At 40.0% G+C, this 12798-nt stretch overlaps 1 protein-coding gene across 2 annotated transcripts in view; it reads left to right on the forward strand.

Annotated features, from left to right (window-relative positions):
- The window catches only part of egflam (EGF-like, fibronectin type III and laminin G domains), a 33431-nt gene extending 22947 nt beyond the window's left edge, over positions 1–10484 (forward strand). For both annotated transcript variants that reach the window (XM_074637813.1, XM_074637814.1), the window contains 15 exons: positions 13–113; positions 210–310; positions 813–957; positions 1701–1890; positions 2912–3037; positions 3512–3755; positions 3852–3963; positions 4579–4695; positions 4971–5151; positions 5734–5757; positions 5984–6062; positions 6193–6336; positions 6770–6853; positions 7960–8063; positions 8164–10484. In XM_074637813.1, the coding sequence (XP_074493914.1) occupies positions 13–113; positions 210–310; positions 813–957; positions 1701–1890; positions 2912–3037; positions 3512–3755; positions 3852–3963; positions 4579–4695; positions 4971–5151; positions 5734–5757; positions 5984–6062; positions 6193–6336; positions 6770–6853; positions 7960–8063; positions 8164–8315 (1904 nt within the window). In that variant the 3' untranslated portion in view covers positions 8316–10484. The remainder of the gene's footprint in view (positions 1–12; positions 114–209; positions 311–812; positions 958–1700; positions 1891–2911; positions 3038–3511; positions 3756–3851; positions 3964–4578; positions 4696–4970; positions 5152–5733; positions 5758–5983; positions 6063–6192; positions 6337–6769; positions 6854–7959; positions 8064–8163) is intronic.
- Positions 10485–12798: the final 2314 nt, after the last annotated feature.

The following is a 12798-nucleotide window of genomic DNA, read 5'->3' on the forward strand; positions in this document are numbered from 1 at the left end:
GTTCTTCTTCAGTGGTGTCGGTGAACTTTCCGAGGTTCTCTGGCTACTCTCACATGACCTTTGAACCCTTGAAGAACTCTTACCAGACCTTTCAGATCACTTTGGAGTTCAAGGTAAAAAATGCACCATGTATTTTCTTTTCCCCCCCCACTGATTTTTATCTTTGAAAAGGGTGAAAAGAGCTTTGAACCAGTTTCTCTGTGGTACAGGCAGACTTTGACGAGGGCTTGTTGCTCTACTGTGGAGAGAACGAACAGGGCCGTGGAGACTTTACCTCTCTGACTCTGGTACGAGGCAAGCTGCACTACAGGTGAAGAAAACAGTGACTCCCTTATGGGTTTAGATTCTCAAAGGTTTGGCTGGTGAATAAAAGCAGAAACTACACTTTAAAACGATGTTAGCTGCCACATACGTACTAGTGGTCTAAAGAAACTAGATTGTAAAAGATGGGTTTTTGAGAAAACAGTGTCATGAATGCTGAATAACAATTCTTCAAAACTGAGGAGAAGTTGAGAGGAAAACTTATATGCTGCTTATAGAAACCAGTATAGGAGATGTAAACACAACATCTGATGACATCTATATTACTGTATTCTCATTTGATTAATGCTGTTTTAAATAGTGCAAGCGCAATATCTTCAGTGAGGTGTTTGAACAAGCAGATAGAGAATAGATATGTGATATTGTTTGTTTCTATATTTAAAGAAATATAAGGAGAAATTTCATTATACCATATCAATATAATTTGTGATTATTACAGCATTATTCTCATGTCAGCATTTATAACAACTGGATATTTGTTTCTTCCTCAGGTTTAACTGTGGTACAGGAGCAGCTCAGATAGTCAGCGAGAGTCGTATTGTTGTCGGTCAGTGGCACACGGTCACCATCTTCAGAGACGGTATGAGCGGCTGGCTGCGTATGGACAACGACACGCCCATATCTGGACGCTCGCAGGTAACAATAACACATGCAGGTGATAAGATAAATGCTCGTATATCACCGGATTTGACTGTTACCATGCCATTAAATAGGCGTTATTGGTCGCTATAAGCACCATAGATGTGGGTCAGTAGGGGCCTACCAAGTTGTAAAAGTGAAACTTTAAAGCCACATGTTCTAACACGTTGTAAAATTGAATAAAACTTTACGTTTTGAACACAAACAAAAAAGCTTCTTTAGGTTTAGGCAACAAAACTACAACTTCTTTACGTTTAGGCAATGCGAACCCCCGACCTCTGCCCTATATGGAGTTTCACGCTGTCTACACTGCAGCGCCTGACTTCTGCTTCTGTCATAATTACTACGGTCGCTAGAGGTCGCTGTCCTGTTCTTTTATACCTTCTTTCGGTGATCTACCATGTGAATAGATGATAAAACCTACTATTGAGTGTAGTAGGCCCCTACTGAGCCACATCTATGGTGCATATAGCGACTGATAATGCCTATTTAATGGCCTGGTATTGCTTTTACATAATATTTTGGTTAGCATTAGCACACAGATGAGATGTTTTGTGCATAAATGTATCTTGTCAAAGTATAGTACATCTTTAAAAATGGAAAAGCTTTTTGCAGTATAAACAATCATTTTGATATTGTGGTTTGGATGAAGACATTGCTGACAATATTGCCTTTCAGTCCATTCGGGTAGAGGACTTACCTGAACTCAGTGTTGTTCTCTTCACTCTTTGCTCTATCAGGGCCAGTACACTAAGATCACATTCCGCTCCCCGCTCTATGTGGGTGGATCTCCGAGTGCTTATTGGCTGGTCAGGGCGACGGGAACAAATCGTGGCTTTCTCGGGTGCATTCAGAGTCTGACCATCAACAACAAGGCGACAGACATCAGACCCTGGCCTCTGGGCAGAGCTCTGAGTGGAGCTGATATAGGTGAGGAAGAATGAGGTCTGTGTGAGTTTGTGTAATGAGTTTTTTTTTTTTTTCCTTTGGCTGCTGCCAGCACTATATGATTCATACCCATGTTACCTATAATGCACTGGTTCTCCTCTCAAGTTTTGGTGCTCAGACAAGTAGTTTAAAGGAACAGTGTGCAACATTCAGGGGGATCTATTAGCAGAAATGGAATATAATATTCATAACTATGTTTGTGTATAATCACCTGAAACTAAGAATCGTTGTGTTTTCGTTAACTTAGAATGAGCCCTTCATATCTACATAGGGAGTGGGTCCTATTCACATGGTCCGCCATGTTGCGCCACCATCTTTCTACAGTAGCCCAGAATGGACAAACCAAACACTGGCTCTAGAGAGAGCCTTTCATGTTTTTACGCTACCTGAAGGCCACCGTAGACCTTCGACACACTTGTCAAACTGCGGTAACGTGAACCGCAGAGTGCAAAACCGTGTTATCGCCAGCCGCCGTCTGACTTCTGTTGCTCCCAAAGTAGTGTTATTATGGTAAGGATGACCTCTGAGCGAGGCGAACAGGCGTTATCATGGTTTTTCACTCGGCGGCTCATGTTACCACAGTCTTGGGAAGGGAGGAGTGAGCGAGGGGTACTCGGTTGGTTGCAATCTGCAACCACACTACTAGATGCTGCCAAATCGTACACACTGTACCTTTAAGAGCAGCTATGCCTCTTTAAAAAAAACAAATTATTTTGGACTTTGTATATAAATAATGTAATAGAGTTAGAGCACTCTGTTTAAATTTAGATGGCAGTGTTTATTCTTCTACTAAAATAGCAAAAGCTTTTGGATTTCATAATGTAGCGTTTCTGTAATGCTGCAGAATGCACCAAGATTTATTTTTACAATTTAGGCACCTAGGTATGGAGTAATGTCACATGGAAATAATGAACATGAAAATTACTTAAACTGATTATCCAGTTATCTGTATAGATACATATGCTGAGTCTGCCTTAATTGCCTCATATCTCCTGTCCACCAGGTGAGTGCAGTGACAGCGTGTGTGACCTGGTCAGCTGTGCCAACGGTGGAGTCTGCTTTGCGAACCGTGCCGACGGCTACATTTGCCTGTGCCCGCTCGGCTTCAGGGGAGCACTTTGTGAAGAGAGTAAGTCAAATCCTATCTTCCTTTGTCTCACATCTACAAAAAGAACAGACGCTTGTTTACTCTTGTGTAACGTGTACTCTTGTTTACAAGAGCATACGTTTCGTACTACTGTGAACGTAGAAAGTAAAATCGCTTCATGGTTTCTTCTCACTTGATGGTCACTGATTGTCACACAAACCTTTTAAGGTAATTACTGACCAGCTGAGTGCAATATGAAGGAAAATTGGTGAAGATGAGGATTATTATGTCTTACATAGAGGCAGAGGGATTGATTGCATGTAAGACTTCACACAATATAACCCTCCACTTTCTCTTTCCTCCTCCCCATGTCCTTTCTCTCTATGTTCTCCTGTTCTCATCAACTTCCTCCTCTTCACTCTTAATCATCTTAATGCTCACGCCTCTTCTTCCCCCTTGGCACAAATCTTTCATTCCTGCTTTTTTCTTTTCATGTCTCCTCTCCCAACTCTCCAGCTTTCTCACTGTCCTCACCTCTCTTCAATGAGACAGTGTTTTCATACGCTGTCATCCCGTGGCCTCAGTCCTCTCAGAGTTATCTGTCCTTCACGGAGTTTGAGCTGACGTTTTGGCCGTCGATGCCCGACGGGACGCTGCTGTACAGCGATGACGCAGGCAGCGGAGACTTCCTGGCTATCAACCTGGTGGACAGATATGTAGAGTTCAGATTTGACTGTGGCTCTGGAGGAGCTACGATAAGGTATTAAAGTGATGTACTTGCATACTATTTTCTGTCTCCTTCACTTTCTTCATCATATTTTCTAACCTATATTGTGTGTGACGATCTGTGCTACAGGAGTGAGGAGCAGATCAGTCTGGACACATGGCATGAGCTGAGGGTGTCTCGTACAGCAAAGAGTGGCATCCTTCAGGTGGACAGCCAAAGGCCAATGGAAGGAATTGCTGAGGTATTTTGTTTGTGTTGCCTAAAGCTGCAATATGTCACTTTTGACCACAAGAGGGCAGAAATGATCCCCGAATCCCTGGTTGAGAACCACTACTCTAAGTCCTGAGAAAAATGTTTGGTTTGCTCAATGTTGAACTAATTTTTACCTCTGATATTCGCTTTAATGTTTTCACCTATTTATTTTCGTTGATACATTTCCTTTCTTTTTTGTTATTTAAACATCTTGACACAAATTTTTTAATCAGTTTTTTATTGTCACCTACAAATAACACTATACATACACAAAAAAACAAATGAACAACAAAAAAAAATACAATAATAATAAAAAAAAAGGTTTCATGGATGTTTCATTAAACTTAAACTTATGTTAAACTCGCAATTTCATATTGCCCTACTTATGCTTATTTACCACCATGTTATCACATAGAACAAATAATACAGATTTTACAGCAGGTTGTGAAGATAAATCAAGGCAACATGTCAAATTTCAGCATGATGACCTAAGTATTTGATAAGGGAAACATTACGTTAATCTTGATGAATATATGCATAACTAGATTCATTTATCAAAAACTGACATAATTAACTAACATCTTCTGTTTCATTTACTCTTCAGGGCGCTTTCACTCAGATCAACTGCAGTTCACCTCTTTATATCGGCGGAGTACCACAATACGATAAAACCAAGAGGACAGCAGGTGTGATAAAGCCCTTCACTGGAATTATTCAGAAGGTATTAACAGATGCACATCTGTAACACCTGTATTTCAAAATCTGTTTGGTTTTTATTTGGCGATTGGCAATCATTTTGACATTCATTTCAAATCCATCACACTGGTAATGAGTAAACAATAAAAAGTACATATTCAAGTCACAACACTTGGTTCTGTTGCAAGACACATGATGCATATCATTGTTACATCAACAAAAATGTCTATAGTTGAATTTTTATCCCATCTCTTGCCTCCTCTTCGTCTTTGTCTCTGTCTGATCCTTTCACCTCCCCAGCTGATACTCAATGACCGCACCATCCCGATAACAACTGGCTCCGCTGGTGGAGTTAACGTGGCAAATTCAGCTCACCCATGTGTGGAAAGTCCCTGTGCCAACGGAGGGACCTGCAGGCCGAAGTGGGACAGTTATGAGTGTGACTGCCCTCTAGGCTATGATGGGAGGCACTGCCAGAAAGGTCAGTTATCTTTTTACAGAACTGGCTCATGTTTTAGCACAGTGACATAAGTTTGGGGTCTTTCTTAGTCAGTAAACATACTATAATACAGTGACTATACAGTTATGAAATGGGTGCAAGTTCAGTGTTTGGTTTGTTGGTTGCGTTGTGATTAGAGAGCATCAGACATAAAAAGGTATCAGATGATACATATAACTGAAAGCAATGTGGGGTTTTCACACTGCAAAAGATATGTTTGTGTGTGCTTTTGAGGACTAGGAGTAAATATTCATTTGTCTTTTATGGAACAAAACCATAAAATATATACATTTAGATGGCACACTCAATGTTTAGTGAAGATGAAGAACATAACTTGCAATTATCTTTCATTTTTTTAAATCAATTGTGAAGAAATTAATGATGTCAATGTTTTGTTGTTTGTGTGCAATATACTGCTTTTACCATGTGGCATGATCTTTCCTCTTCTCAGGGATTAAATGTGTTTTCTGTAATCATGTAATGTCATATAAAATTATATATTGGACAACCTAATCCCTTAAGCCTATCTATGCCTTCTCTGTTTTTAATGCTTTCCCTGAACAGAGTGTGGGAATTACTGTTTGAACAGTAAGTTTTCTTCTATGAATTCAAAAAGCAGATATTAACAACCTGCACATTAGAATAATCGTAACCTAACATTACTTTTGAAGCTACATGTATATACCCCTTTCACCCTCTTACATTTCTCCTCAGAATCATGTTTAGTCTTCTAGCGTAGCCTGAGTCAGTAGATCCATGCTGATGCTGCCACCTTGTGACGCTGTGAAGTAAATACAATGTTTTCTCTGCCCAGCTGTGACTGAAGCCATTGAGATCCCGCAGTTCATCGGCCGAAGTTACCTGACATATGACAACAGAGACATCCTGAAAAGGTTGGTAGTGAAATGAGGCTGCAAAAGGATTTTTGATATGTTCAGTTATAATTCCCCCATTAAAGTTTTTATGTTGTTTTAATGATGTGTGTTTCTATCACAGCAAAGTCAATTTGTGATTATTTTTCAGGGCGTCTGGGTCCAGGACCAACCTTTTCATGCGGTTTAAGAGCACAGCCAAGGATGGCCTGTTGCTATGGCGAGGAGACAGTCCAATGAGACCCAACAGTGACTTCCTGTCTATGGGGCTTCAGGATGGTGTACTAATCTTTAGGTATTGGTTTACATGTTTGTGTAAATCATGAGGGACAGTATGAAAACTTTAAGAAACACTTCTGTAAGTTTTTCTACTTATTCTTACTGAAATATTTGGGTTTTAAAGAAATATTTCTAGTCAAAGTACAAGTCCTGTTTGCCACATGGTTGCTCTTCCCTGTCTTTTTGACAAAAAAAGGGCTAGGGAGAAAAGGGCAAGAGAAGAAAGTTGAGTGTAAGAAGATGATGGAGAGAGACGCTGATCCCCCCAAAGGGCAGGGAGAGCTAAGCACCCAGTAGAGGCAGAACTAAAAAAAGACCTGAGGTCTGAGGCAGGACCGTGACCTGGAAAGGAACCAGGATTTTTCTGAGCAGTACCATACAAATGTGAACCCACTGCACCCTTTGGAGCTACCTAAACTCACCTTATATGTGCTTCCATGTTGTTGTAGTTATAACCTGGGCAGCGGTGCGTCTAACATTGCTGTCAACGGGACCTTTGCCGATGGAAAGTGGCACAGAGTCAAAGCTGTGAGGTAAGCTCTTGATTTAAAAAATCCTTTTGAATAGACCAGTCTAGGTGGGTCTCAGATTTTAATAAGGTCGTCAAATTTCAGAATTTCTTCCATAGTCTTTTATTTAACATGTATATCTGCAAGTACACCTTTGAGCCTGAATGTTCATATTGTTCTGATGATTGTAGCCTACTCATAACATTGTTAACATTTGTTTTACTGATGAGAGGAAAAAACATGAGAGTCTGAAAGATTTCAAAAAAATGTCCATAGAAAAAAAGTCTGAAAAATGCCTGACAAAGAAGTCTGAAAGATGTCAAAAAAAAATGTCGGAAGAAAAAAAGTCTGAAAAAAAGTCTGAAAGATGTAAAAAAAATGTCCATAGAAAAAAAGTCTGAAAAGAAAAGTCCATAGAAAAAAATGTCCATAGAAAACAAAATCTGAAAAATGCCTGGAAAAAAAAGTCTAAAAATGTCTGTCAAAAAAGTTTAAGAGATGTCAAAAAAAATGTCGGAAGAAAAAAAGTCTGAAAGATGTCAAAAAAATTCCCTTAAATGTATATCACATAGTCATTCAATTCATTGTTGATATACATATTTATTACACAGCTTTGTTGAATACTCAATTCTGATTGGTCTATCACAACGTTCTACGGTCTGTTATTTTTTTATAGCAGACTGTTGCTATGTATAACAGACCGTTGCTATGAACGCAGTTCTAGTCTTGGAGTCTGGGGGAAGTAGCTGTGTAATAAGCGGTTTAATGTAGAGTTAGCGGGTCATTGTTGTGAAATAAACCCCTTCAGGGCTTTTGCGTCGGGATCCACCTCTCCGCCTGCATCATCCTGTTGGGGTTTATTTTACAACTATGACCTGCTCGCTGTACATTATCCCTCACATGGATTAATGCAGCTTTAAGGAGAGGTACTAACCTGCTGTCCTGACATTCAGTTAACTCTCCATGTGGAAAATTAAAAACCAAAGGACGGCCTTTAAAGGACTTCAAATGCAGTTTCTTTTGTCACTTAGGGGATGCAAAAAAGTGAAATTAAAGTAAAAGCAAATGTGCCAAGCCATTTGTACTGTGTCTTATTAGTTTACTAATAAGTCATCTTATTATCTCTTCAGGGATGGCCAGTCAGGGAAGCTGACAGTGGACGACTACGGAGCAAAAACAGGCAGGTCACCTGGAAAGATGAGACAACTCAATATCAACGGACCCTTATATGTTGGTAGGTGGTGCTTACCACTCATAACCCCATAAAATGCTGTATATCTACTGTAGATCAAACAATAATTTTAATGTCTGCATTTTTATTTGTTCTCTCTAAGGTGGCATGAAAGAGATAGCTCTTCACACAAACAGACAGTACATCGGAGGCTTGGTGGGCTGCGTGTCCCATTTCACTCTCTCCACTGATTATCACTTAGCACTGGTGGAGGAGGCTGCTGACGGCAAGAACATCAACACCTGCTCCAACTAGAAAATGGCTTCAATACGTGAAGGTCCATTGTCAGCAACATTTTCAACTGGAGCGAGCACCTCGACCAGCTGATTTGTCATCTTGAAACTGACTAAAATAATTACATTTGGTCTACCAATTCAGGGCTGACATGGTATGAACTCAAAGTGGGAAAAGACTAACAGCAATGTTACTTTGAGTCACAAGAACATTAAAGTGACTCCTGTGTGCAAAGTTTTCAAACCAACTCTAACCTGCCAAATTGTACATTTTATTTTAACGTTAACAACTTGTTGATGAATTGCTCTGAATCGTCCAATCGTATCTTTATTTTTTCTACTTTAAATCCTTATTTGATTGCTGGAAGAACCAAGTGATCCGAGGGATCAAGAGTCATCTCAAGTTTTTCATGAACCTGACCTAGAGCAGCTAGCAGAGATAAACTTCTTTGTAGAGGATTTTGGTTTTGGCCCTATAGAGGATTTCTGTTGTTGTGGCATTCGTATTGTTGTTAGTGACGTATTATCAGTCTGTAGACTACTGTTTTTTAAAGTCTGATTAATGTCAGTTTTTTCAAAGGTTGCTAGTTTTGAAGAGGGAAGATATCAGCTGCACACAAAATTTGTTTCTGTATACACTCTTCTTTTAGTTTACATGCTCCTTTATTTTGAACTCTAAGATACTAGTCACATGAAAGTCTGATGTTGACACGGTGAAGCAGCCAAAATCCAGGAGGAATTGTGCGTGACTGTTTCTATCATCTGACACAGACAAACCACAGCCCTGTGGACTTCAGCCTTCAACTTGAGCTCCAAGTTTGTTTTCACACCAGAGGAAATAGATCATTTATCTTATCTAAGCATTTGCGGTGCAAGATTGTCAATTTAGTTTCCATGCCTGAGCTTTACTTCTTAACAGGGACATTCTGCGAATGTTTATCTGCATTTCTATCTAAATTATTAATTAATCTATTCTGCATTTTTTAAATTATTCGTACTTAACTTAATTTTTGTTGCCCCCCAACAAGTGACACCAATGTGAAAATAAGATGAGAGCTACGCCCATGGTTTCAAAGTTTGAGCTCAGAACAAATCCAGTAATAAATTGTCAGTTATTACATGAGTTTATATCTTGAATTTATTTTGAGGAGAGTGAAAGAAAGTCGGTGTTCGTCATGGCATTTTCAACAAGTGTGTCAAGTCTGACAGGCATTTCAAATGAGGTGCATCCAATAAAATACACCATGTGTCTGAACATGAATGACGTGATCCACCGCTGGGTGATCTGATGGGTTGACCGTCCACTGTACAAAATCTAGCACATATGTTGAAACATGTTTGTTAAATAGCTGTTAACCATGGTCGTGTCTAGAAGGTAACACGTAAATTGCTGCCAGAAAATGGTGGATTGCGCCCTCCGGGTTTGGAGTGACTCACTGCCCAAAGCATGAGTACTCTGTGAAAGGAGAGAAAAAGCTTAGCGTTAGGGGTAATGAGGGTCTTTGAAGGACAATTTTTTTCATGGGATGAGTCCAATCGTATCTTTATTTTCTCTACTGTAAATCCTTATTTGATTGCTGGAAGAACCAAGTGATCCAAGGGATCAAGAGTCACCCAACCGAGGGAGTTTAAGTAGTCTCGGGGTTCACGAGTGAGGGTAAAATGGAGTGGGAGATGGACAGGCGGTTCGGTGCAGCGAGCGCTGTACCGGACCATTGTGGTGAAGAGGAAGCTGAGCTGGAAGGCAAAGCTCTCAATTTACTAATCCATCTATGTTCCAGCCCTCACATATGGTCATGAGCTTTAGGTAATGACCAAAAGATGGAGATCGCGGATACAAGCGGCCAAAATGAGTTTCCTTCATAGGGTGGCTGAGCTCAGCCTTAGAGATAGGGTGAGGAGCTCAGACATCCGGAGGAAGCTCGGAGTAGAGCCGCTGCTCCTTCGCATTGAAAAGGTCCAGCTGAGATGGTTCGGGCATCTGATCAGGATGCTTCCTGGACGCCTCCCTTTGGAGGGTTTCCAGGCACGTCCAACTGGTAAGAGGCCCTGGGTAGACACAGAACACGCTGAAGAGAATATATATCTTGTCTGGCCAGCGAACGCTTCAGGGTCCCCCAGGAAGAGCTGGAAAACGTTGCTGGGTAGAGGGACATCTGCTGGCCCCGCAACCTGGCCCTGGATAAGCGAACGGCTGGATGGATGAACGTAAATTGCGAAACTCTCACTAGAGTAAGGTTAAGCATTGACCTCGAATGGTTAAGGTTAGGATAAGTCGTAGGTCAGCGAGAGTTTTTGCAATTTGTGGTTTACCTTCTAGACACGACCATTAACCACAGACTGTAGGAAAATGTTGGTGTCGCATCTGTGATGTCAGCATGTGATTCTGAAGATCCATTTAAAGGTTTACGCTTGCTGACAACTTTACATGAAGCGGGCAAGCAGGAACCATCACGGCTGAGTGTGCTCATCCCAAAACATGCTACAACTCAAGCCTTAAAATCCCCCATAATAATCCCCTGAAAATGAAAATGAGTAATTTACAGTCCTAAGGAAGTGTACATAGGTGTCACCATTTGTTACATGATATAGACGAGTTTGAAAGCCTACCTTTCCATTTCCTTCTTGCAGTCACGATGAAACAGTAATACATTAAGTGAGTGGAATAACACTTGATTTGATAAAACTCTGCCACCATTTTCTTTTTATTAAATTCGCAAGAAATGTTCACTATATGTGTAAATGCACTGTGACAGCTGCCTGTGAAGAACTAGACAACTCTGCAATAAATGCTAACCAAACAGCCTGCTAATGAAATAACACTTTGTCATGAATAGTAGAGTGCTCTACATTTTATTTGAGTAATAAGCTCAGCTCAAACACAGAAAACAGCACAGTCTCATAAACCGCTGTTTGTGGCCACTGTGCTTGTTATCTGACCACAATCCCCCTGATCAGTTCACATTTATAACGTAAAGTCACGCATTTCAAATGGCATTGGTCATGGAATTGATAAAACAGTCACGGACCAAATTTCTTTTCCTAACCTTAATCAGTTTTAGTTACCTACACTGAACCATAGCAGTGGCAGATCAGAAAACACTCACAGTGTAGGCATGAGAAACAACAACAACTTGTGAAAAACCCACACAGCCACTCTGGATCGAAGAAAACGTTGTTTTTTTTGTGCCATTTTGTACAGAACATTTTGAAACCAGGGTACACAAACCCACAGGAACACAATGTTCAGGAGAAGAATGGTCTGCACATAGAAAAAAAAGACACATTGAATTTGTGTATATAGATTTATATATTTTTTTACTTTATTTGTATTTTTAGCCCCCGTCATTACTTCCCTTTCTGGAGCTCCTTTCAATCCCAAGATTGGTCACAAGATTTGACATTACATTTCAGAACATCTTGGTTGTTTTGTGACATCTAGGTGGCTACAACATTTTTCTATTGTGCTTCAAAAATAGGGTGGTTTGATGCACTTTTGTCAGCTGCAATACAACCATCTATACAACCAGATATGAAGCATTCAGTTGAGTCCATATTGTTGTAATGTCTATCTCCTGTTCAGTTATGGTTTTGACATAAAGAAAGACATTTTCTTGCTCAAATTCAGCGCACAGCTCTCTCATATTACCGTAACCATGTCACTGATTAAGATTATCCTTGTGATGATGTAACAGATAACCTATACATCATCTTCTTTTCACCTCATTTGCACATTAGATCAGATGGCACATTTAATTGAGGACCGAGCATCGCTCAGTGGAATTTTATATTGAATTTTATTTGGTTGTGCTGCCGCTGTTGTTCTGTCCTGTCTCCTAAACACACAGAGAGTCGTGTACACATACACACAAACTGATGGCAATCAAGGACAACATGTTTCTACGCCTGAAACCAGAGTTACATCAAACTCCAGAGCGTTCACACTCAAATGAACTGAGAGCAGTGGTGACTAATTAATCCAGCTGTTTCATTTAAATGAAACCATTTAGTTATATTGAGGTCATCCTCATCTTATCACAGTTTCAGGTTAACCTGCCACATTCAATTCACTATGATAATGATCCAGTATGTTAACTAATGGGTTATAATTTGGTTTTATCTAATCATTCTGTGCGTTCCCGTTGTGTTAATGCTGTTATCAGAACAGTTACCTAACCTGTATCCTAACCCTAATCCATTTTCTCACCCAGAACATTAATGTTGACTTTAATACCATTACAAATCATATTACATACACCAGGAACACCATAACCTCATCCTGCTCTACTTACAGCTAATAGCACATTTAAAGGGTTGACCCACCCAAATCACAGAAAAACATACTTTTCATACTTATATCTTTTTTATGCCCATTTTATGTTTTATGTCCAGATTTTCAGGTATCAATGCCAACCCTTTAAAGCAGCATTAGGCGAGATTGGAGCAAATATGATTTTAAAAAGTTATTGCCAAGTTATTTATAAAACTGTCGCTATACCCTGGCA

This window comes from Sebastes fasciatus, chromosome 6 (assembly GCF_043250625.1).
Source record: "Sebastes fasciatus isolate fSebFas1 chromosome 6, fSebFas1.pri, whole genome shotgun sequence".
Taxonomy (NCBI): domain Eukaryota; kingdom Metazoa; phylum Chordata; class Actinopteri; order Perciformes; family Sebastidae; genus Sebastes; species Sebastes fasciatus.